Source organism: Ogataea angusta (genome assembly GCF_019207475.1).
Source record: "Ogataea angusta isolate 61-244 chromosome Unknown 61-244_NODE_12_length_299177_cov_91.812086, whole genome shotgun sequence".
NCBI lineage: Eukaryota > Fungi > Ascomycota > Pichiomycetes > Pichiales > Pichiaceae > Ogataea > Ogataea angusta.
In genome coordinates, this window is record NW_025065226.1 from 77348 (window position 1) to 101060 (window position 23713).

A 23713-nucleotide genomic window follows, 5' to 3' on the forward strand; every position below is an offset into this window, starting at 1 on the left:
AATGAGTGCACGGTTGTTCTCGTTGGACGCGGCCAGATGCACCACCACGTAGACAATGGCCACGATGACGTCCGGGTTGGACGTTTTCTCCAGGTGCGCGCACAGAAAGTCCAGGAACGAGGACTGGCCCGTGCGTCGGGCGAGCTCGGACGCCGCAAAGTCCGCCATGATTTTATTAGCGTAGTTGAAATGGCCCACGGCCAGGTTCCGCAGAATGTCGAACGAGTGCTCCTGGATCCGCTCGTTCGCGTCGCCGCACAGCTCGAAGATCTTGTCCAGACTGACCGTCGTCTGGAAGTTCTCCTTCGACTCGCGGTTGCCGCCAAACAGCGAGTTCTTGATCACCCAGAGCGAGTTCATGCGCAGGGAGTCGTAGCGCGACTCGTAGATGAACCGGTGCAGCAGCAGCGCGAGCTCGTCGGACGCGAGCTCGTGCTTGACGGCAGAGAACTCCACGATCGAGTTCGACACGATGCCCAGCACCACCGACTTGAGCCGGATCTCGTCCAGCCGCAGCTCGTCCGGACAGTTCTCGATGATGTCGTCGGGGATGTGTAGCAGGTCCACCAGCTTGCGCACCAGCCTCAGCTCCACCAGGTACGTGCGCAGCAGACTGGCCGACCGCGACAGCGACCGCAGCAGGTAGCAGCTCGACAGCGTGATGCGGTTCGACAGCTTGAGCACGCCCACGTCCCCGGGCGAGGGCGTGCGGCCGTCCAGCTCGCGGTAGATCTTCGCGTGCCGCGTGATCGAGTCCACAATCACGGGCGCCACGTCGTACCGGATCACCAGCTCGCGGTAGTCCTCGCGCAGCCCGGCGATGCAGCTCAGAATCAGCAGCGAGTCCGAGATCTTGTACAGGGTGTCTTCGTCCAGAAACGTGCGGTCGGAGCTGTAGTTTGCCGTGACGATCGACGCGATCGTGTCGACAAAGTTCACCTCCACCAGCGAGTCGCTGTTGCCCGGGTCCTCCTCGGCGATCTGCGACAGCAGGTACAGCGGCGACATTGTGCGCGGGATCTTGTAGTTCGAGCTCAGCGTGTACTCCGGGCCGTGCGAGTCCTTGGTGCGGCTGATAAGATGGACGAGCGCGTCGATCAGCCGCGCGTGGCTCGCCGTTTTCTCCTTCGGGTTGCGCACATGCTTTTTGGTGTACTGCACCAGCACGTTGACGCTGCTGAGCTTGACGTTGAGGTCGTACGAGCCGAGGAACGCCGTGAGCACAAAATACAGCGGCAGCGGCAGGCTCAGGTCGGCGCGGTCGACCACGGCCAAAAGGTGTGCGAGAGCATACAGCGGCGGACTCAGGTCGTTCGACAGCGCCTCGAACGCGTGTTCCGGCAGCGTGTGCGGCAGCTCGACGCACTCGGGAAACCGCTTGAGCACTGACAGGTCACCTGTGGCGCAGTTGAGCTGCAACGTCTGCTGGAAGACCGGCGAAACGACCCGGGCCAGCCGTCTCATGAGCGGCCGGTACAGCTGCCAAAGCAGCTCGGTGCGGCGCAGAAACGGAATCAGCAGGTACGTGTTGAACAGCAGGGCGGGCGACGCGGCCGGGTCGCGCAGAATGCCTGCAAGGACGCCGACAAACTGCGCGTACTCCTGCTCGTCGTGGTATTTTTCCGACAGCGAATTTGTGGAGAGCAGGTCGATAAGCGTGCGGAAGTTGATTTCTGCCAACACGGCCGGGTAGCGGATCGTGCTTTTCACGAGCACCTCGAAGATGTCGAACCGCAGCAGGAACTCGACGTTGGTGCGCAGGTAGCTGAACGACTGGACGATGATTGCTGTGTTTTGCAGAAGCGTCTTGTTCGACTCGGTCAGCAGGATCTCGCCCAGAACGCCGAAGCTGTCGTGCAGCTTGGCCTTCTCTCTGTCGTTGCCCAGCACGGCGAGCTTGATCGAGTCGATCTGCTCTATTTTCTCGTCTGCAGAGAGCGATTGGAATGCTAGGAGGGACATGCCACGGGGAAAATAAATTGGATTAAAATAATTAGATGGGGGAAATAATTTGGATTAAAATAATCAATGGAGAAAATAAATTGAAATAAAATAATTGAAAAGTAATTCATTCATGGGAAGAGACCCGCTCATCGGAATAGTCGGCAAGCCGTCGAGCGGCAAGTCGACGACGCTGAACTCGCTGACCGACGCAAACGCCAAGATCGGCGCGTTCCCGTTCACGACCATCGACCCGAACCGCGCAACGGGGTATCTCCAGGTGGACTGTGCGTGTGCGCGGTTCGGCAAGCAGGACCTGTGCAAGCCGAACTACGGATGGTGTTCCGGCGGGAAACGGCACGTGCCGGTCGAGCTACTTGACGTGGCCGGGCTGATTCCCGGCGCGTCGCAGGGGCTCGGGCTCGGGAACAAGTTTCTCGACGACCTGCGCCAGGCCGACGCCCTGATCCACGTCGTCGACGTTTCTGGGACGACCGACGCAGAGGGCAAGGCCACGCGCGGATACGACCCTGTGCAGGACGTGGAGTGGCTGCAGGACGAGATCCGGCTGTGGATCGAGACCAACCTGAAAAAAAGATGGGGGTCCATAGTAAGAAGACACACGGCCACCAAGTCGTCGGTCGTTGATACGTTGCGCGCGCAGTTCGGCGGGTACGGCGCCTCCGCAAGCCTGATCGCCCGGGCAGTCGACTCGATCCCGAACTTGCCGCCGTTGGAGCAATGGGACGACCGCTGGATCACCACCGTGGTGCAGCACTTCATGAAGTTCAAGTTCCCGACGGTGCTGGCGCTGAACAAGATCGACCATCCCGACGCAGACAAGAACGTGAGCAAGATCCTGCTGAAGTACCCGGACTCCAGGGCAGTGCTCACCAGTGCCGTGACAGAGGTGTTTCTGCGCCGGCTGGCCAAGCAGAACTATATCCGGTACGAGGAGGGCACAGAGTTTATAGACACGCTCGAGGATCTGGGCCCGGACAGCGGGCTGAGGCCGCTGGACGAGAAGCTAATGCAGCGGATCGAGAACATCAGAGACCTGGTGCTGTTCCGGTTCGGCTCCACAGGCGTGGTGCAGGCGCTCCAGGAGGCGGTGAAGATCCTGGACCTGGTGCCCGTTTTCACTGTGCGGAACATACACACGTTCACGGGCAGCTCTGGCGATCACGTGTTCAGAGACTGCACGCTGGTCAAGAAGGGCACGAGCGTCGGCAAGGTGGCACGACAGATCATGGGCGAGGTGACGATCGCGGCGATCGAGGGCGTCGAGGGCAAGCGCATCAGCGTCGACGACACGGTCGACGCGGGCAAGAACGACATCCTGTCGTTCAAAGTGGTTCCCGGCGGCCTCACGGCGTCGTCATAGATAGAGTAGCATGGAACGCAGCACATCCGTACACCACCGCGGGGCGGCTGCAGGGTTCCCGGCGGACGGTAAAATTTTCAGTGAAACTGGTCAGCCGGCGCCCGCACACCCTGCACCTCGTGGAAATTTCTAGCAAACTTCATTTCCCTTTTTGTTTTCCCAATTATCAACTCCTAACGAGGCTTGTATTCTGCGTTCAAGGCTGCCAGCTACGTATATTTGTCCGTCCAAATCGCACTGTTCTTGACACCGACCCCAGTTTGTCCCCCTCTGCGCGCACCAATTGGAGCCAAAGAGCACAAACATCAAGCACACGCAGTAATCGAGCTGAGACAAGGCCGGGTAGCCAACATACAGGTTTATGTCTAAAGCCTTCCCAAGAAACCCTGACCTTTCATCCACACATTCATGGGCGCTTTCCGACCAAGCGTGAACCCCGGCGAGGTTGTTGATCAATTGCACGGCTCCCCACAGATCGAAGAAATCACAGACAAGTCTGGAGGCAACCAGTTTGATTCCATCCCAAACCTCACGGACAATGAACATTTAGATCCAATTTCCACCGCTACAGGCACGACTCCCACAAACAACAACACGTCCAATGGATTATACCCTTTTCCTATATCAGATGTGCCCTCTTTGGGCGATGAGTCCAACACCGGAGACCATATTCCGCATACTCCGCTCGTCACGTCGCCGCAACCGTCCATTTCCATCAAATCAGATGCACGGCATATTAATCCGTATGCAAACGGTATCAGCGGAAGTAACTACATGATTTCGAGGTACAACGCTCCTGCGTCATTGCCGTACTATGACAGCCCTCAATTGCCGTCTGGGACGACTAACTCGAACGTGAAGTCTTTGCAATTCAAGAAACCCAAACCTAAGAAGCTCCAGAACCAGATGTCGGGACCTCCGAAGCGGCCCGCTTTTGTCATGAAGCTATGGAACATGGTCAACGATCCTTCCAACTCCAAATACATCTCCTGGCTACCTGACGGAAAGGCCTTCCAGGTGAGCGACAGAGAAAGCTTTATGAGACATGTGTTGCCCAAGTACTTCAAACACAACAACTTTGCTTCCTTTGTGAGACAGCTAAACATGTACGGCTGGCACAAAATACAGGACGTCAACTCAGGGTCCCTCGTCCAGGGCGATGAAGTCTGGCAATTCGAAAACCCAAACTTCATCAAGGGCAAGGAGAACCTGTTGGACAACATAGTTAGAAACCGGTCCTCCAAAGAGGAGGACGACGACATCGACATCAACACCCTGCTGATGGAGCTGGAGTCGATGAAGCAGAAACAGAGAATAATAGCTGACGACCTGAGTAGACTCGTTCAGGACAACGAGCTACTATGGAAAGAGAACTACATGGCTAGAGAAAGACAAAAGGCTCAATCGGAAACTCTCGACAAGATCCTGCGTTTCCTTGTCACCTTGTATGGCGGGTCGTCCAAGTTTCTGGAAAGCGCAGGAGGTGCTCCCAACGAATTTCTCGAAATGGCCTCGAAAAGAGACGCACAGGAACAGCAACACAACCCACATGGACCCGATTTCGATATGCAGCAGCAGATGCACCACCAGCAACCTAGCTCGTACTACCAACCTCAAAAGGGCAACAGCAGGTTGATGCTGACCCACAGGGCACACAATAATGGGTCCAAGTCGACCTCGAGAGACACATCCAGCAGCCAGAGCATCTACAACGGATCGGATGCCAGCGACTCGCCTATCCAGGAGATTCGCAGAGGGCCCGAGAACCAGAACAACGAACAGCTTGACGGCTATAAGCCGTATCCACTCCACGGAACGCCGCAGTTCCAACATCCGTTACCGAACTTCCAGTCGCCCGTTTCGATGGCCAATTCGCCTCGTTCTTACTTCCCCGAGATTAGTACGCAAGTGCCGCACTCCTCCGTTCCCGCAACTCCGTCCGCGCTGTCCTCTGCTAGTCCTCTGCAACAAGACATAGACGCCAACATGCCTCCTGAGTATCTCATGGGAAACATCAACCAGCAGCTGGACAAGCAGCAGAGCTCGATCCGGCAGATCAACGACTGGATCTCGCGGCTGGCCAGCTCAAAGCTCCCCGATGAGATCAACGCTAACCAGCAGCCGCTTATGGATGACTTTAGAATGGACGATTTTCTACTTCCGCAGACCCCGAACGGCGGTGTCGATCCGTCTTTGACCACTGACGACAACTATGGCGAGATCTACAATCCTTCCCGGCAAGAGTCCAACGAATCCCACACAGACTCCGCGTCTTCGCGGGCCAGCACGTTTTCAGGCAAGAAGAGAAGAGAAAGCTCGCCGTCTTCAGAGGACAAGAAGAGGATCAGACAAACTTAATACAGGTTTAATACATTTTATGAGACATATTGCTATTTACAGTCCGCAATATATTTATGCTAGCTAGACTTTAATATATCTGAAGGGTTTAGGTCCTTGTCTGTTTTTGGGGGTGGTGAGATGAGTTTGGCCATTTCGATGAATTCTTCGCTATTCTGGTCCAGCGACGACGGAATCACTTGTCCGGGCCAGTGCAGAACCTTCCACATCTCCTGGCCGAACGCCAGGTCCTGAGGCTCCACTGCTCTGCACACAAAGTCTTTAAGTCCGTGGATTCGAGCGTAGTTTGCCAGAAGTTTGAAATGTCTGCCTTGGAGGAAGTTCTTGTGGGCCGTGTTGTGCGTGAGTATGTGCACCATGTACCGCGTGAGCTGCGGCCAGTGCTCGAAATATGTACATTTGGTCAGATATTTGTCGATGAGCTCGTATGCAAGGATGTGGCTCGCTTTCATTTTGAACTGATACTGGAACTTGTGGCAGAACGCAACGCAGTTGTAGATCTCGTTTCTACCGAGGAAATAGGTGTTGAAAGCAGAGAACGTTCCTAGGTTGACCATGGCTCGTCCTGACGTGTGCATGCCGTGCACCAGCTCGAACGCTTCGGCAACGTTGTCCTCGTTCAGACAGGCCCGGCAGAGCTTGTTCATCAGATAAGTGTCGATGTTGTCCAGAGTGTAGCCGTTTCGTTCGTAGAAGTCGATCAGCTCGTCGTACCCGCAATTTCTCGACAGGCTGTGGACGGCGCTGCGGAACACCGGTTCCTGGTCGACGCCGTACTCGGGCATCAGTTCGAGCAGCTCGAACCGTTTGGAGTTGGTTCTGAGTGCACGGAAAAGATAGTACCACGTGTTGGCGTTTGCAGCGACCCCTTGCTCTTTGAGGTTTTGGAGTCGCTCAATTCTGGCATCGTACGTGGTCTTCCCCACCGTAAAGGCCATCATCACGTTGTGGAAGTCGATGTCGCGTTTGAACGCCGTGGACTCCTCCATACGGTCCATGGTCTGTTCTGCCGCAGCGTCGTCTAGGTAAAAATGCAGGTCTTGCACGATGTCCAGATAAGACTGTTTGGAGAGCAGCTCCGGTGTCGAGTCGACGATCTGCGTCAGCAATTCCCTGATCAGCTTGTGGGTTCCGGGAGCATACGTATAGTTGGTCAGCTCATGGACGTACGTGTTGACGGTCTGCTTGTTCATCTCGGGCACGCGCGGCAAAAGCGACCGTTTCGACCGGTTGGCAGCCTCCTTGTAGGGGAACTCTGATCTGGGCACCGGCTTGGGACTGATGCTTTTCAAAAGCTCAATCACGCGGTATTCCTGGTCATACTGTTGGGAGTCCGAGGTGAGCGGCAGTGCCTCGTTCCGCAGACGGGAAAATGTCCCGAATCGACGGCAACGAGCAGGGACCGCCAGCAGTCGATAAAACATTTTTAGTGTTTTTTTGCTGAATTAATATTTAATAAATACATCTGTATGCAGCCGCACATTGGTGCCATAGTAGTTCGCATCTCATTTCGTAGCGTAGCAGAAAAATCCCGAGTATGTGCTTTCAGGCCCAAAGCATGCTCCAGCGCGTGCTGTCTCCCCGCCAAGCACGCTGCGCCCCACAAAAAAACTATCGGTCCCAAATAATCCTTTCTCATGGACGACCTCAAATTCCGCACAAAAACAATCAATTGGCGCGACTGGCTGGGCCAGTACCACATGAACAACGTCCTCATGCAGAACCAGAACGGGCCGTGCTTCGTGATCTCCCTTGTCAACACCCTGATCTTGTCCAGCGAGATATCCTCCGAGGAGTGGAGCACGGTGGGCAAAAAGGGGTCCCGCACATCGATGAAGACCGGAAACAGCATCCCGCCAAGCATGCTGATCTCGCTCAAGAAGATGCTGCTGTCCAGAGAAGTCAGTCTGAGCGCGCTGCTCAACGAGCTGACCCATCTGATGCTCACGCTCAACGAGACAAGAGGCGACGCCGCGGACATCGGGGCCATTCTGAACGTGCTGCCGCAGCTCGGCACGGGCCTCAACGTGAACCTCAAGCTCGACAACGCCGTCGTGGCCGACTTCGAGGACCAGACAGCCAGCATCCTGCAGCTGCTGGACCTCTTTGACCTCAAGATGGTGCACGGGTTTCTTATGACGGAGCCGTGGGCCGAGTACGACACGTTTGACAAGATCCAGGATTTTCTGATCAGCGTGATAGACAGGCACAGCGACGTGGCGCTGGAGACAATGTCGGCGAGCGAGGTTTTGGCGCTCGAGGTCGACGACGCAGAGCGGGAGGTGCTGCGCAAGTACGTGCTGTACAGAGACTTTCTGGCGCAGAACAGCACGCAGCTGACGGAGGCCGGGCTCGAGACGCTCAAGCAGGACTCCGAGCTGGTTCCGAACAACGCGTTTGTGATATTCTTCCGCAACGACCATTTCAACACGCTGTACAAGCTCGAGAACAGGCTGTATCTGCTGGCGAACGACGAGGGCTATGGAAGTGGCATTGTTTGGGAGGAATTGAAGACCGTGAAGGGGTCGGACGACGAGCTGCTGAACGGCTTCTTCGAGGTTCGTGAGGACGAGTCCGACAAGCCGCAGGAACACGCGGAGGAGGCTGTTTACGAGGACATTCCCGTTGCGGGAGCAGACGAACAGCTGGCTGCGCAACTGCAGAGCCAGGAGGATGAGCGTCTCGCGCGCAACATCCAGCAGGAGTACGAGGCTGAGCGTGCCAGGCGCGAGAGACACAAGGACAAAAAGCCGGCCAAACAGTACTCGAAGCCGGACAAGTGTGCGATAGTGTAGACGGAAATATTTTTTTAGTTTTATTTTGTACTCAATTTATTTCTTGTTTAATGTTCAAAGTATTTAAAGGGACCGGAATCGAATCGAGCTATTCCGTCTCGGCGAATCCGCTGTTCGTCTCCAATAACACATGGACAATCTATCCAGCCAAGCACCGCACAACCAAGAAGAAGGTTTCCGTGTGGCAGTTTAGCAAGAAGGACCTGGAGGCCCGTCTCCAAGCCAACGGGGTTCTCAACAGGACAAACCGCTCAATGATCATGGACGATGTCTGCACTGCGCTGCGCAACTACGTAGGCAATCTGTCCAAGTTTAAGCACCCGAATTTCCTAACCGTGATTGAGCCTCTGGAAGACCACAAAAACAGGATGCTGTTTGTTACAGAGTATGTGGTTGATGATCTGGCGACGCTCAACAAGTCTGATCTGGACGAGATCATCATCACGAAGGGGCTTTTACAAATAGCGTCGGCTCTCAAGTTTCTCCACCAGAGCGTCCACACCGTCCACATGAACCTGACGCCTAGCTCTATTTTTATTACCGAGAATTTCGACTGGAAAATATCTGGGATGCAGTTTATCGAGGTGATGGAAAACCAGATCCAGGAGAAGTACGTTGATCCGCTGGACTCGCGCCTGCCGTCATTTTTGAGCATCGAGTTCCGCTACTCATCGCCCAACTTGCTGCTCAAACACAACGTCGATTACATCAACGACCTGTTCTCAGTTGGATGTCTCATTTTCTATCTGTTCAACGACGGAAAGTCGCTCTTGGACTGTTCGAGCTCGAGCCTGTTGGAGTACGAGCGCACGTTCAACAAGCTCAAACAGATCCTCGGCTCTGCGAACCTGAACAGCCATGCCAGCTTCAACAGTATTCCCAGAAACTACATCGACATTTTCATCCGCCTGCTCAAAGACACACAGGAGTCGAACAAGGACGTGCTCATGCTGCAGACCCCGCTCACCGTCGACGACCTTTTGGCGTCCAAGATCTTCAACAACGACCTCATCCGGATCCTCAACGTTATAGACGAGTTCCCAACACTCTCGCAGCAGGAGAAGATCGAGTACCTTGCAAATCTGACAAAAGACCTCCCCAGCTTTCCGCGTGCTCTTCTCATCAACAAGTTCATTCCTGTGCTTTCTGATCTGATTACGCCGCTGCTTTCTGCCAAGAGCGTGAGCGAGGACGACCAGAAAGTCATTATTGTGGCGTCGCAGAACCTGCTCATTCTCAGCAGCCAGCTCTCGCAGCTCACGTTCAGCGACAAGATCTTCCCGCTGATCAACAGGATCCTAAACGAGCAGAACATGCCTAGCTACGACCTTTTGCTGGTCTCGAACATTGACACCATCAAGACGAAACTCGGCGCAAACGAGACTGATCTCGGGACAAAACACACACAGCTGTTCCAGAGACTGCTGAACAAACTCTTCGAGAAGTCCATGGTTGCCAGCAACGACCCCAACACCGTCCAGCTCCAAGACAAGGTGCTCACCAGTCTCTCCGTTTTCCTCAAATACCAAACGTACTCCACCATCACGACGCAGATTTTCCCGGCTGTTTGCCAGCTGTTCAGCACAACAAGCTCGCTGAAAATCAAAAACCTCACCATCGACGCGTTCGTGCTCATGATCAGCGGCATGAAGGAGAAAAACATAGACAACTACATCATCGTCGAGAAGCTGCTGCCACTGGTACAGAACACGCACGCCTCGAACTTCAAGAACGCGAATCTGCTCATGAACATGGTGCGGCTGTACGAGAGCATATTTCATAAGCTCAACAAGTCTCCGGCGACGATCTCTGTCGCGAAGAACGAGGTCGATGTGGCAGAGCTGATCCGCGACTCGGTTTTTTTCCAACTCTGGAAGCTCACCAATTTTGTGTCCCGAAAAAGCGACCTCGACGGTCTTTTGCGCGTCATCGGGGAGATAGAAGTGTATCTGCGAAAATCCGTCACTGCGAAGCTCAAAGAAACAGAAACAGCGTCGACAGCTTCAACCCCCGCCGTTGCCAAACCTGCTACCCCTGCTACCCCTGCCAATCCGCTGGACGACTTTGAGGACTTCCAGGCTGCTCCGTCCAAGTCCGCGCCGCTGCGTCTCCAGCCTACGAAGCAGTACACTCCGCCGGGCGCGCCGGCTGCACAGGCCGCAACCACCAACGGCCAGCAGACATTTGCTGTCATGCAGCCTATGAAGGCCACGCGGGTCTCTTCGCCGCAGCCCTCGCCGGCCGCCACGCCGGCTCCAGCGTCGCCGAGCATCGACTGGACCAAGACAATGGCGCCCAAGCTGCGCACCACAGCGCCCGCCTACGACTCTCTGATATAATCCATACCGGTCTATATAATTTTGGTCTCCGTCATCGCCTGCTGGACCCGTTTTTCGTATATGTTCTTGTGCTCTGTCGACTCCAGAGCCATGCTGCGCAGACACTCCTGCATGATCTTGACCTGTTTGCCTATATTTTCCATGTGCAGCAGCACCTTGTTGTTGCCATCGACGAAGCCGTAGATGGAGTATTTCAGCCCCGTCTCGCGACAGAAGTCCAGCACGTACGCCTGCGCTTTGCGGAAGTTGTGTCTAGGGAGCCGCGGGAACAGATGGTGGACGGCCTGGAACTGGAGTCCGCCGTGGAAAAAGTCGAACCACTCGGGACAGTCCACGTCCATGGTGGTGCGCAGCTGGCGCGCAGCAAACGACTCGGAGCCGCCCAGGTCGGACGTCGACATGGCGAAGTGGCTGAGCGTGATCTGGACGTGCACAATCATGGTGACGATGTGCGAGACAAGAATGTACTGGATGCGGTCGCGCCATGTTTCGAGCGAGCCGATCAGCAAATAGAAAAACCAGTAGAAGAAAAACGACAGGCCGGCCACCTCGAAATACCACAGCCACCAGGCCTTTCCGCGCGGACTCTTCCCTGTCAGAAGGTACTCCCAGGACAGTCTGTACAGGTTGAAGCGGCCAAAACACAGGATCGGGTAGTACAGCCGGTCCTGGAACTGCACCAGCACCTTGGCCAGACGGTCGAACCACAGCGTTTTCTCGTAGTACGTGGAGTAGACGTTGCCGAGCAGCCGCGAGCTGACGGCAAAGAAGGGCAGGTGCTGGATATCTGGGTCGTGAACAGGGTCGTTTGTGACGAGATGGTGGACGTTATGGTTTCTTTTCCACCAGCCCAGTGACAGGCCGCCCATCCAGTCGGCGACGAGCACCCCGAGGAAGTTATCAATGTTATAGTCGTGGGTGATGGCCAAGTGTCCTGCGTCGTGCGCAATGAACGTCAGTTGCTGCCAGCAGAGCCCGATCGCGACCGCGCTCAGGAAATACCACCTGATTTTCAGAAAAACCAGAAAATACAGGAAAAGCCCCCCATTGATGCACAGCTGCTTGTAGTACTCCACGTACGGACACTCATAGAGTCCCGCAGCCTTCACTTTCTCGTGCAGCTCGGCGTATTTCTGCGAGATCAGCTTCTGGGTGCCGTAGTCGAGCGACGGCCACGTTTCGAGATCCTTCTTGACCAGCACGTTGTCGAAGTTCTCAATGACGGCCTGCGGGTCCCTGATCGGGCCCTGCTCAATTCGGATGCTGGCAGACGTCGGCACCACGCCCACAGGGAACTTGGGAGCCACCTCAGCCGGCATCTGGCCCGGAAGAGGCTTATCAGCAACCTTTGCGTACTGGCCGCCCTGGATAGGCGGGACGAGGTTGACCCAGTCGTGGTCGATGCGGCCGATCTGGAACCGCTTGAACGTGGCGATCGTCTCGTCGCAATGGTACGCGTTCATCTCGTCGGTGGCATCTCGCCCCACCATGTGGTGGACGGCTTTGTCTCCGCCGGGATGGATCTTGATCCAGTTGTTGAGCCGGAGCACGCATTTGTCGTAGATCACCAAAATGTCGCCCGCCCCGATCCTGGCCTTTATCTGCTCTGCGCTGAGCACCTGGTTTTTGGACATAGAGCAAATATAAACCAAATTAAATTATTTTAAATTATTCTAAATTATTTTTGATTACTCTTGATTACATGTCATCGTACCGCAAACAGGTGTACAGAAATAGACAGCGGCTGTTCAGCAACGACCTGAAGGCGCTGCTATACGCGTTTGGCGATTCGCCGGCACCCAACCACGAAACCATTCAGACGCTCGAAGACGTGCTGACAACGTACATGATCGACCTGATAGTCGCTGCTAACCACTCGAGGCTGGCCCACGGACGCAACCGACTAAAGATCGACGACGTCAAGTTCGTCCTGCGCAAAGACCCTACAAAGCTCGCCAGAATCCACGATCTGCAGAAAATGGACCGAGAAATCTCCAAGGCCAAAAAGCTGTTTGACGAAAAAGCACAGAAAAAAGAGTAATGCCAGCACCCCAGCTATAATTCTAACCTGTATAACCTATTAACATCGAAATCTTCGTGAACGTGTCCCACAAATGTGTTCCAGTAGTACACTGCGCGGATCAGCACCCAATTGTACACCATCTTGGGGAACAGCTTGTAGCTGTTGAAAATGAAATGGAGAGCGTCCAGGACGTTGCCGAGTTCCTGTTTGAACGCGGCCGCCAGGTGGATCCCGGAACGCGGCGGCGGAAACTTCATGTCGCTGGGCGACCGCGACGTCTCGCCTGAGCCAGCGTTGTCCAACGCCCTTGTGAAAACGGAATCTTGCGCCGTCGTGGCCGCTCCGTCCTCCTCCTGTCTGAGTGCCGCGTCGTACAATTTTTTGAAGTTGTTGATCGAGGCAACGCTCTTGGACAGTCTGTCGAACGTGTTGACGAGCGCGATCAGCTCGATCTTGGAGATCTGAAAGTCCGTGCTCAGGCGGTCCCGCTGGTCCAGCTCGAACAGAATCTTGAGCGCGGTTCCGTAGCCCGTGGTCTGCAACTTGCCCCACAGCCGGCATCTGTCGCATTGCACGCAGTCCATCACGCGCGACACGTTGATGAACCGCTGCCGGAACTCGTCTTTCAGCTGTCCCGCGTCGTCGTTCTGGAAAAGCGTATTTTCGTTAAAAAGACACTCGTGAGAGTCGCCGAGCCGGTAGAAAGGCTGAACCATCTCGTGCAGTTCGCTCTTGAGCTCTTTCTCCTTGGTCTGGAAGTTGCCGTCGTCGCAGAATGTCAGCTCCTGCAAGACTCCGGACTGCTCCAGCTTGATAAGTGCCTTGAGCACCAAAATGTAGTTCATGTATAGATTCTCTATTCTATCGGGGAAATCTCCGATCCGGATCATAAATTGTTTGAGATTCGGTTCGTACTCCTTAGTCTGGAAGTTCAGGTACTCGCTGCTCAAGTGCGTGTTGATCGACGAGTGCATGCCGCTGATGAGCCGGTAGAAGAAATTCTTCTCGAAACATTGCTCGGCCCCCAAATTAAAGCAGTTCTCGTTGTAGATGCTGCGCCAGATCTGGAACGACTGGTCGCCTCCGTAGCCCGTGAACCGCTCCGGGTTGTCTACCAGGTTGACGTAAACGGTCTCGTCGTTGACCTCGTCGATCGCGCAGTAGTCCTTGCCCGTCTTGGCCCCCGTCGCTATGCACGATCCGTTTGTGGCCGGAGGCTCTTTGGAGATCGTCTCGATCTTGCCGAGCGCCTCGGGCTGCCAGATGTCGGGCAGGTTCTTCCAGTCGTCGATCGTGTCGACGGCGCAGCTCTTGTGCATGCAGAACCCCTCGGAGTTGGACCAGAAAGGACACTCTTTGTACAGGTTGAGTCTGAAGATCTTGAAGAAGTTCTCGTTGGTCAGCCGCGCCAGCAGCGGTCTTGTGCGCTCGTTGAGCTCGTTGATGTCTGCAAACGTCACGTTCGAGCTATCTTTGATCACTGTCTGCACAAAATGGTCCCAGTCCTTGAATGGCGTATTCTCGAACTGGTGGAAGTTTTCGTATTGGTATTGCGCAGGCAGCGTGTCGGGCTTGGGTTCGAGAGAGGACACCTCCTGAAGCCCGAACCCGCGCGCCGACGCAAAAACAGCCGCTGCCGTGCCAACCACAGTGCTAATTTTCATCGGAGTGGAAAGATGGCAAAATGCTAAAATGCTAGCTACTTGAATGCGCCACGTAAAAATAAATTAAAAATATTTGTGAAAAAAAAAACTTACGATTCACGTCAACATCACGTTCGTCTTCCAGTCGCGCAGCACGTCCGGCCAGCTGTCGTTCTTGTGGTTGTAGTTCTTCCGTCGCCAGATCTCCAGCATGATCTGCCGCGCGTTCCAGTACGTGCCCACGCCGGTCTGGCTGATCTTGTGGCCCCACAAATTATAGCCGTTCTGCAGGAAAACCGTCATCGCCTCGCTCCCGGCCACAAAGCCCTGCCAGAACAGCGGAATGATGTAGCAGGTATCCTTGTGCTGCTCCACGATGTTCTGGATCTGGTCCAGGTGGCCCAGAACCTTCTCTACGCGCTCCTGCAGGTACATCGGGTTGACGTCCTCCACGAACCGGTAGAAATAAATCACGAGTCCGTGGTAGAACGACATCACGTGGTGGTAGATGCCCTCGTGGCGCGGCGAGATGTACGCCGTGCAGTCGTCGTCCTGCGTCAGCGTCCACTCCAGCTGCCAGCTCAGCAGCTTGTACTCGAGCTGGTCCGACAGCTCGTCGAAAAAAAGCGGCAGCTCGAGGCCCTGGTCCTTGTGGAATTTCTTGAACCGGATCAAGTGCACCACCTCGCTGAAAATCAGAATTAGCGAGTTCGGCAGCCCGTAGATCGCGTCCGACGAGATCATCTTGTCCTCCAGCTTGTTCTTGGACGGCTGGAAACTCGTCCGCGTGATGTCGATGAACGCCGGCACCTCCGACTTGGGCGACCCGCCCTCCTCCTGCTCCACAGACTCCACCTGGTTGACGATGTACTCGATGCGCACTTTTCCGTTATCTGTGATTTTCTCGTTGTACACCCCCTTCGACTTGGTGTCTGTAGCCTCTTCGCTCGTCGCAGGCACCGCGGCGTCGCGCTTGTGGCGCCGTTTTTTGATTCCTATCACGTTATTGCTATTGAACCGTTGAACTTCCTCTGTGGAAGCCGGACTGCCGATGATGAACGACGAGTAGTTGTTTTCGTTGAGAAAGATCTCCTGCTTCGCGATGTTCTCGAGCGACGTCGAGTCCTGGATGAGCTTGAGCGAGCTGAAGATTCGGTGCAGAATCACCGCCTTGGTGCTCAGCTTCTTCTTCACCTTCATTTTTTTCTCGATAATCTTCTCGCAGTGGTCCAGATGGATCTTGCAACCGGACATCGTCCCCCAAACGACGTCGATCGTCACCATCGACAGCACCGCCACCAGCACGTCCTTGTACTTCTGTTTCAGCACGTCCTCCTCCAGACACTTGTTGAGGAAGTTGGTGGCCTGCTGCCGCAGCTGGATCCCCAGATCCACGTAGTACTTCATCTCGTCGGACCCGCGCGTGAACTTGCTCTGCAGATTGAACGCGCTCACCGCCAGCAGCGCGTTCAACAGGCAGTTGCGCGCGTTCGACGTGCGGCCCATCGACGCCAGCTCGCCAACGGCCATCAGTGCACGCGGAAAATATATAAACTTCCAGGGGTTTTTCGGTAGCGGGATCACCGTCATCATGTCGGCCAGATTCTCAATGTAGTAGTTCAGCAAGTAGCGTGTCATGGGATGGACGGTCAGAGAGGTGTTGGGAATGCCAAACTTGTCTACAGCAATATTGGCGGGCAGCGGAGCGGTTTCGATGATCTCCATGATGGTCTTGGGCATTTTCGCGCCCTTGCCGGCGTGGATGTTGATCAGGTTGGACGAAGAGTCGGCGTGGTAATGGCTGTTTTCGCGGCTGCTGTGCGGGTTCACGTCGCTCGTGCTATTGCGGCCCTGGAACAACATGTGCAACATCTGGTTAGAGACCGTCTCGGCAGGCTGGACGGTGTCGTCGATCTCGCCGATCGGCTCGAGCGTGTCGCTCTTGAACATGTCGAGAAAATGCGTGTCTCCATTGAGCGCAGACGCCGTCAGGAGCGCAGCGTCCAGCAACTCCGTACTCAGCCACTCGTTACCCAGATTTCCGTTGCCGGTGGCTCCCGCGCGCGCGGTGTCGTCTTTGGCCAGCTTCGCTCGTTTTGCCGGTGGCTGCTGGGCCCTGAACACCCCGCGGAACACCCCGAACGGGCCCTGCTGCCGCGATCCGTCCTCGTCGTCTGCGATCTCGTGCTTGGCCAGCGACGCCAGGGCCTCGTCCAGCTGCGAGTACATCGTATATCGCTGGCTCGGGGGATACCTGACGTACGGAATTGACCGTCGCTGGTAGTACTCAACCTCCTGGCTGGTCTCGTTGGGCAGCTGGTTGCCGTACTTATCGAATTTGACAAAGGAGCTCCATCTGAGCTTGACGTCGTAGCCATCGCAGACAAACCCGCTCTTCTGGCACTTGGCACAGGCCGGCCTCCCTAAATCGCACGCTACCTTTCGCCGTCGACAGGTAAAGCAGCCTTTGAAGCTCTTTGTGTTCTTGGTCCGCCTTGTGCTCATAAAAATATTCTCCGATAATTTGATTTATTTTTTTATTGATTTATTTATTTTATTTTTTTATTTTTATTTCCTCGGACATGTCATGGCTGTGATAACGTCCACCTCGCTAACGGCGTCTGAGCGTGCAGATCTCACCAAAGTTCTTGCCAAAATGTACCCCCACGACTCTTTCGAAGACAATCTGACCTCCGAGACGAGTATTCTTATCGTGCACTCCGGTAGAGACAAATGGTCGCAGAGCCGCAAATACCAACATGCCATCAGTTCGCGGCCCGATATCCGGCTTGTATCATACGAGACTGTGCTTAACACGTACAATTCGTGGCTGCGGGGCGATGAGGTGGGCCTGCGGCCCGAAAAGCTCAAGATTATGCCCATTTTCGACAACGTGAGCGTATCGATCAGCCGGCTGGACGCAGAGCTGATTGGGAAAATAAAAGACATGGTCGAGTCGAACGGCGGCAGCGTGGTCGAGTCGATCAGCACAGTGTCGGATGTGCTTGTGACCTCCGTGCCTGAAGGTCTGCGGTACTCCAAGGCCCGCGAATGGGGTGTTCCCGTGGTTTCTCCGGACTGGGTGTATGACAGCGTTGAGCGTGGCGGCATGCTGAGCGTGATGGAGTATTTTCTGACCGGGGAAAACAGCAAGGGCCGCCGCGACGACGCGTGCGACTGGGAAAAGGTGCGGGCATGGAAGCAGGCAGAGCAGGACAAATTGCAGACAGAGAAAGCAAAACGCAGCGTTGACACGCACGAAAAGGAGCGCGATCTGAAAGTGCGCAAGGTGGACAGGACGAACAAGGTGTGGAAGTCGATCATGGGCAACATCAAGGTGTCCAATCTGAAACGCGGGCTGGAAGACAACTGGAGTCAGGAGCAGGAGGAGGAAGAGAGTCTTTCGCAGGCTTCTGTGCTGGATGCGAGCCAGGTGAGCACGGAATCGACGCTTTTCGAAGGAGTGTCCTTTGCACTCGGTGCTGGCTACACAGAGGCGCAAAAAAACATTCTTAAGAAGGTGATTACGAGCCATCGCGGCAAAATACAGGACAACGCAGACTACACGGTCGTTAGCTCGACGCTTGACTCGATCCCGGCCGGCGCAAGTGATAACGTAATCACGGAATTGGCTCTGGAGCGGTCGATCTACTACAAGACCCTGGACTTCGATAGCATGTGGTCGCGACCGTTTGTTCCGCGGCCAGAAAGCGAGACGGCGCTTTTTGAAGGTGTGCCGAAGCGCGTGGTATCGATAACCGGTTTCAAAGGCGTGGAGCTGTCGCATTTGGAGAAACACCTGGCCAAGCTGAGGACGTGCCGGCTGAGCAGTGTATTCTCGAGAAGCACAGGACTGTTGATATTCAACGACGAGCTGCCCAAAGCGGAACTGCTGACAAACCAGAAGCTTGTGCTGGCAGCAAAATGGCGCACAAAATGTATTTCTATTGGCGAGTTCTGGGACGTATTCAGGTAGCTACCATTTCTAGGCAAAAAAAGAAAGTTAGATCTGTCGCAGAAAAATTAATTTTGTTTTATCTTTTCCAAACATGTCTGTGCTAGCGGAACAAATTGGCCGTCTGAGTGCCCAGTTCTCCGCTTCGGCGACCGCACTGAACATCACCAGAAACACAGGACAGGAGGTCGTCTCCATTGAGGAACGGAAGATCAAAATCACCAACCTGGAGAGCGGCTCGCACTATCTGGACAACGTTCTGGAGTTCAGTCCCACGGGGCTCTGTTTGAGCCCCAATGACGATTTGCTGTGTCTATACGACAGCACCCACTGTGACGTGGTGTCATTGAACGAGCCGGGCTCCAAAATCAAACACACTATTGGATACTCTCTCCATATCAACCTACAAAACAAGGAAAACATTGTGCAAATAATATTCAACAGGATATCGCAGTTTGGCGCCGAGTTGGTGGTTTTGACTACAGACGCCATCTACAACTTCGACCTCAACTCGTCGCTCTCTAAACCTACCCACACGTACTGGCTCAGGACAAGCTCGCCGCTCGCGAACTCAGACTCCGTCGACGTGATAGACCCGGTTTCTATTGCGTTCGGCTCAAACACAGACACCGTCAACCCGCGCGGCGACCTCACCCTGCTGATTCTGTCCTCAGACTCGTCCATCTACAAGATATACCCCTATCTTCCGGCCAACATCGCCGTTTCATCGTCGTGGTTGGGTGCGCTGTTCGACTACGCAAGTCTCAAGTACAACGCCAGCGGCGCAGAAGACCTGTCCACGGTGTCGATGCTGAAATTTGCGTCGCTTTTGTCGCAGTCCAACGGCCATGTCTGCACCATAAGTAAGGTTCTTCCTTCAAACCTCTGCAGAGGAAAGCTTGTGGGGCCTCTGAGCATCCAGCCGTTCCCTGACGAGCTTTACGAGCAGGACGCGTTGAAACTGATTCCAATGGAGAACGACATGTTCTGCGTTCTGTACAACAGGGCTCTGGCGGTACTTTTTGACGACCAGGACCAGCCCATGGCTTTCGACGGCCAGCGGGCCCCAGACTCTGCCGGTGTCGTCAGAATGGTCGACTGTGCGCTGTTCGGGTCCAGAACCATGACCAGCGCCATGCTGCTGCCCAACAAGCCCACGTCGCTGCTCCTCACGTCCTCCGAGTCGGACCTGCTCCATGTGGACTTTGCCGACTGGTGGGACGTCCTTGCACATAGCATTGACTCGAACGACGTTTCGGCACTACGCGACTTGCTGAATAATCAGCTGCCCACCAAAGTCACGAGTCTAGGCAAAGTTCGGCTTCCAAACACGGCCTCCATCGGCGAACCACGCTCGCTCCAGTACACTGTCCCCCACGCCACAGCAGAACACAAGATTGCATATGTGTGGAGTTACACCCACTCGTACGCGTTTGCCAACTCGTCTGTTTTCGAAGTGTGTGCTCCGGCCCAGCCGTCTGTCGCTCTGGACACAGAGCTGGCTCCGCAAGACGTCTATGAAAAATACCAGCCTCTGGATCTAAATCGCCAACTGACAGCCACCAAGACGACGCTGGCCAAGGTCCAGAAACAGCTATACGCAATGAGCTCCAACCAGCCGCTCTCCGCGAACACCAGAGACCTCAAGTCTCTGTACAAGGCTAGAGAGCTTATCACCACCGGGCTGATCGCCGTGTTCAACGACGTGGCCGTGACAAACAGGAAGCTACAGCAGATGCGCAGCCAGTTTTTGGTGCAGATCGCCACGCTCAACGAGGCAGAACTCAACAGACAGGACAGACTCGAAAGATACGGTAGCTCGAAACGGAAATTGGAGGCGCTGGCCAGCAAGCAAGCGGAGCTACAAAAAAGAGTTTCCGAATTTGCGGCATCCATGGAGAAACTCGAAATGCAGGCCTCCAACCACGCAAACGCAACGCTGTCCAGGAAAGAACAGGCCTACAAAAAGCAGCTCGAGAGACTCCAGAAACTGATTGCCGAGAAGCAGAGCGATTTCCGGGCTGTGCAGGAGTATGTGGAGGCGCTGAAGGACATAGAGGTGGTCAGCGTGGCGCAGCCGTCTGGCTACTCGTGCGAGGTTGCTCGGATGAAGGCCAAGCTGGAGCTGAGGACGGGTTTGATCGAGTCGCTGACTCAGGAGCTGAAGAGTACAAGTATTTAATTAATGATCTGACATAAGTGTATAAAACCCGATTTTTCCGAAAATCTCTAATTCATGCGTTGTTCCCGGCCTAGAAGTCCGTCACCCTGCCGTTGAAACTCCAATCGGAACCGTGTTTGAGCGGGTCCTGTTTTGGACCGTTAACCTCGCCCGTCTTAGGGTTCACGTTGCCTTCGAACTCGGGGATGATCTTGAACTTGTCTGGCGAGAACGTTCCGACGTCGACCTTGGGCGCGGAGTCGACTTTGAAGCCCATGTTCTCGTTGTACTCGTCGATGATGGTCTGTGTGTTGGCTCTGTGGATCAGTTTTTCAAACTCTTCCTGGTCGTCTTTGTCGAGTTTTGGCGGACCTGGCGTGATCTTGAAAGCAGACTTTGAGTTGTAGCACTTCTGTGTCACCACCACGGCCTGTCTACCGGCAAATAGCGCGCTCCGGCTCAGATTTGGTTGTCTGAAGGCAATCATTATAAAAAAAAGGGGAGATTAATTATTAAAAATAAATTATTTTCTTTTTTCCGATCTATATTCAATTATTTGTTTATTATGAACAGACCGGTGCAATGAATTATTTACTTCTCGCATTCGTTTGGCTGCTCCAGCTCTGTTCGTATCTTCTGTTTTGCAGGGGTTTTTTCCCCACCAAGGTCCTTCTTTCCAGTCAAGATCTTGAGAATTTCCATTCGCCTGCCCCGGCTGTTTACCATGAACCCCCACGACAGTTTGATCGCGCCGTCATTATGGTGATCGACGCTCTTCGGGCAGACTTTTTGTTTTCCAACGAGTCCCAAATGACGTTTGTCCACGAGCTCATCAACAATGGCTATGCATTGGGATACACTGCCTACTCCAACCCTCCTACCGTCACCCTGCCACGTCTGAAAGGCATAACTACCGGATCAACACCTAATTTCATCGACGCTGTGCTGAATATTGCAGAGGAAGACACGTCGTCGACCCTGGGAGACCAGGACTCGTGGGTGAAGCAGATGCATGCGTCAGGATGGAAAATCAACATGTTTGGAGACGACACCTGGTTGAAGCTGTTTCCTTCGTATTTCGCCAAGACAGACGGTACGGCCAGTTTCTACGTGAGTGATTTTACCATTGTGGATAACAACGTCACACGGCATCTGGATTACGAGCTGAGCAAAGAAGGCCAGAAGCACTGGGACTGTCTGATCCTTCATTATTTGGGGCTGGACCACATTGGCCACAAGGGAGGACCTGCTAGTGCCAGTATGCCCGCCAAGCAGCGCGAGATGGACTCCATCATTCGCAGAATTTTTGAGAGCGCCGTGAAGAAAGACGACAACACTCTGTTTGTGGTGATGGGCGACCACGGAATGAACGAGGTTGGAAATCACGGAGGCTCTTCAATTGGCGAGGTTTCTGCTGGGTTGTTGCTAGTTTCGTCCAAATTCAGAAACCTTCAATCAGCACAGAAAGCCCCTATACCAAGAAACGCGGATTTCGACTACTTCGACCGCATCGACCAGATAGACTTGGTGCCGACTCTTTCCACCCTGCTTGGTCTCAAAATCCCAATTAATAATCTGGGCACATTTATGCACAACCTGCTTCCGCTGTATACGGCAAAAGACAAGCTGAACGTTCTAATCAAGAATGCATTGCAACTGAAGGTCCTCACTGACAAATCCCGAAATAAGGTCACGTCTCTAGACTCTGAGATCGATGTCTCGTCTGTGTCTGCTTTGCTAGACTTTCTACATGATTCCAAACGTGAGCTGTCGAAGACCTCATCAGATTACAATTACACGGATATTTTCTACGGACTGGCTGGCTATGCATTCACTGCACTTCTCAGCTTGGTGCTCTTTTTCACATATCATCGAGGCTGCCTTTTGGAGGCCTGTGTGGATCTACTATTTTTTATTCTCTATGCCGTCAACTTCTTCGGCTCATCGATGATTGAGGAGGAACACCACCTTTGGTGGTTTTTCACTACTCTGTTTGTTGCAACGATAACAGTCAAATCCAAATCATTCTACTCCACAATGCTGCTGATTTGTCTAAGGCTCCTCAAGGCGTGGAACAATAGTGGACAGAAAAACAACATCAAAAGCAACATGAAGATCGCGACGTATGTAGCGTCGCTCTCTTCCGACATCGGTCCTGATGTGGTTGCATTTTTGATAGCGTCAACCCTCGCCACATACTGTTTCTACGTCACAGAAGGAGCCACCGTCAAAGGGAACGGTGACGGAACGATCATGAGATTTGTCACGTTCGTCAGCACGTCGCTACTTTGTTTCATAACCTTTTCGACCAAGTTTCTGTCTTACCTGTCCGAGACCTACGACTTGAAGTCTGGTTTTAAGGAAATCCCTGATTGGTGTTCCAGCTACATCCAATGGATTGGCCAGCGTTTGGGAACGACAGATATCAACACAATCAACCAACAGCTTTTTAGCCTGTTCAACAAAGTCTGGCTAGTCACCCTCGCATTCCATCTCCTGAAACCTCTATTTTTCAAAATATCGAAACTCCCAGACCCAGCGCACAATTACACACGTCTCATATTGACAACCTTCACACAGCTGCTGATCAGTCAAACAAACTTCAATAACGTCCCCATCTTTTTTCTTCTGCTGGTGATCCTCCTGTCATTCCAGAAACTCGTCCCCCTGTCCAGTCTCAACGCTCTCTCACTATTCACCATCCTGATGCAAAACCTCAGTTTTTTCCAGTTTGGATTCACAAACTCGCTCTCGTCTGTTGACCTCACAAACTCTTTCAACGGACTCTCCAGCTACAATATGATTATTTCCGGACTGCTCACTTTTGTGTGCAACTGGGCTGCCCCTATATTCTGGTCCCTAGCCTACTTGCATCTCACCCTAAAACCAGATGGACGTAATTGGGAAAGACTGTACCACCGGCTCCTGGTAACGCTCACCTTCTACTCCGTCAGCGGACTGATCTTGATCCTAAGCTGCTACAACCTCAGGTTTCATCTTTTCATCTGGACAGTGTTCAGCCCCAAAATCCTATACTTCCTCTCATGGATGGCATGCGGACTACTCGTGGACTTCGGTCTATCATGTATTGTAACGGCCCTGTATATAAAATAG

At 53.9% G+C, this 23713-nt stretch overlaps 15 protein-coding genes across 15 annotated transcripts; 9 read left to right on the forward strand and 6 right to left on the reverse strand.

Annotated features, from left to right (window-relative positions):
• Positions 1 to 175: 175 nt before the first annotated feature.
• KL928_005012 (uncharacterized protein) lies at positions 176 to 1962 on the reverse strand (the record flags this gene model as incomplete). The annotated part of the gene is made up of 2 exons (XM_043205775.1): positions 176 to 1385; positions 1550 to 1962. The coding sequence occupies 2 exons, from the start codon at positions 1960 to 1962 to the stop codon at positions 176 to 178; spliced, it is 1623 nt and encodes a 540-aa protein (XP_043057599.1).
• A 112-nt stretch (positions 1963 to 2074) lies between these two features.
• On the forward strand, positions 2075 to 3325 carry KL928_005013 (uncharacterized protein; the record flags this gene model as incomplete). The annotated part of the gene is made up of 1 exon (XM_043205776.1): positions 2075 to 3325. One exon carries the CDS (start codon positions 2075 to 2077, stop codon positions 3323 to 3325), a length of 1251 nt encoding a protein of 416 aa, XP_043057600.1.
• A 408-nt stretch (positions 3326 to 3733) lies between these two features.
• On the forward strand, positions 3734 to 5683 carry KL928_005014 (uncharacterized protein; the record flags this gene model as incomplete). The annotated part of the gene is made up of 1 exon (XM_043205777.1): positions 3734 to 5683. One exon carries the CDS (start codon positions 3734 to 3736, stop codon positions 5681 to 5683), a length of 1950 nt encoding a protein of 649 aa, XP_043057601.1.
• A 59-nt stretch (positions 5684 to 5742) lies between these two features.
• Positions 5743 to 7107, reverse strand: KL928_005015 (uncharacterized protein; the record flags this gene model as incomplete). The annotated part of the gene is made up of 1 exon (XM_043205778.1): positions 5743 to 7107. The coding sequence occupies one exon, from the start codon at positions 7105 to 7107 to the stop codon at positions 5743 to 5745; it is 1365 nt and encodes a 454-aa protein (XP_043057602.1).
• Positions 7108 to 7241: 134 nt separating this feature from the next.
• Positions 7242 to 7793, forward strand: KL928_005016 (uncharacterized protein; the record flags this gene model as incomplete). The annotated part of the gene is made up of 1 exon (XM_043205779.1): positions 7242 to 7793. One exon carries the CDS (start codon positions 7242 to 7244, stop codon positions 7791 to 7793), a length of 552 nt encoding a protein of 183 aa, XP_043057603.1.
• A 25-nt stretch (positions 7794 to 7818) lies between these two features.
• On the forward strand, positions 7819 to 8478 carry KL928_005017 (uncharacterized protein; the record flags this gene model as incomplete). The annotated part of the gene is made up of 1 exon (XM_043205780.1): positions 7819 to 8478. The coding sequence occupies one exon, from the start codon at positions 7819 to 7821 to the stop codon at positions 8476 to 8478; it is 660 nt and encodes a 219-aa protein (XP_043057604.1).
• Positions 8479 to 8528: 50 nt separating this feature from the next.
• Positions 8529 to 10817, forward strand: KL928_005018 (uncharacterized protein; the record flags this gene model as incomplete). Its single annotated transcript, XM_043205781.1, has 1 exon — positions 8529 to 10817. The coding sequence occupies one exon, from the start codon at positions 8529 to 8531 to the stop codon at positions 10815 to 10817; it is 2289 nt and encodes a 762-aa protein (XP_043057605.1).
• Positions 10818 to 10828: 11 nt separating this feature from the next.
• Positions 10829 to 12451, reverse strand: KL928_005019 (uncharacterized protein; the record flags this gene model as incomplete). Its single annotated transcript, XM_043205782.1, has 1 exon — positions 10829 to 12451. The coding sequence occupies one exon, from the start codon at positions 12449 to 12451 to the stop codon at positions 10829 to 10831; it is 1623 nt and encodes a 540-aa protein (XP_043057606.1).
• A 68-nt stretch (positions 12452 to 12519) lies between these two features.
• KL928_005020 (uncharacterized protein) lies at positions 12520 to 12858 on the forward strand (the record flags this gene model as incomplete). Its single annotated transcript, XM_043205784.1, has 1 exon — positions 12520 to 12858. The coding sequence occupies one exon, from the start codon at positions 12520 to 12522 to the stop codon at positions 12856 to 12858; it is 339 nt and encodes a 112-aa protein (XP_043057607.1).
• A 14-nt stretch (positions 12859 to 12872) lies between these two features.
• KL928_005021 (uncharacterized protein) lies at positions 12873 to 14504 on the reverse strand (the record flags this gene model as incomplete). Its single annotated transcript, XM_043205785.1, has 1 exon — positions 12873 to 14504. One exon carries the CDS (start codon positions 14502 to 14504, stop codon positions 12873 to 12875), a length of 1632 nt encoding a protein of 543 aa, XP_043057608.1.
• A 96-nt stretch (positions 14505 to 14600) lies between these two features.
• On the reverse strand, positions 14601 to 16988 carry KL928_005022 (uncharacterized protein; the record flags this gene model as incomplete). Its single annotated transcript, XM_043205786.1, has 1 exon — positions 14601 to 16988. The coding sequence occupies one exon, from the start codon at positions 16986 to 16988 to the stop codon at positions 14601 to 14603; it is 2388 nt and encodes a 795-aa protein (XP_043057609.1).
• An 82-nt stretch (positions 16989 to 17070) lies between these two features.
• Positions 17071 to 18459, forward strand: KL928_005023 (uncharacterized protein; the record flags this gene model as incomplete). Its single annotated transcript, XM_043205787.1, has 1 exon — positions 17071 to 18459. The coding sequence occupies one exon, from the start codon at positions 17071 to 17073 to the stop codon at positions 18457 to 18459; it is 1389 nt and encodes a 462-aa protein (XP_043057610.1).
• Positions 18460 to 18532: 73 nt separating this feature from the next.
• KL928_005024 (uncharacterized protein) lies at positions 18533 to 20620 on the forward strand (the record flags this gene model as incomplete). The annotated part of the gene is made up of 1 exon (XM_043205788.1): positions 18533 to 20620. One exon carries the CDS (start codon positions 18533 to 18535, stop codon positions 20618 to 20620), a length of 2088 nt encoding a protein of 695 aa, XP_043057611.1.
• A 70-nt stretch (positions 20621 to 20690) lies between these two features.
• On the reverse strand, positions 20691 to 21086 carry KL928_005025 (uncharacterized protein; the record flags this gene model as incomplete). The annotated part of the gene is made up of 1 exon (XM_043205789.1): positions 20691 to 21086. One exon carries the CDS (start codon positions 21084 to 21086, stop codon positions 20691 to 20693), a length of 396 nt encoding a protein of 131 aa, XP_043057612.1.
• A 272-nt stretch (positions 21087 to 21358) lies between these two features.
• Positions 21359 to 23713, forward strand: KL928_005026 (uncharacterized protein; the record flags this gene model as incomplete). Its single annotated transcript, XM_043205790.1, has 1 exon — positions 21359 to 23713. One exon carries the CDS (start codon positions 21359 to 21361, stop codon positions 23711 to 23713), a length of 2355 nt encoding a protein of 784 aa, XP_043057613.1.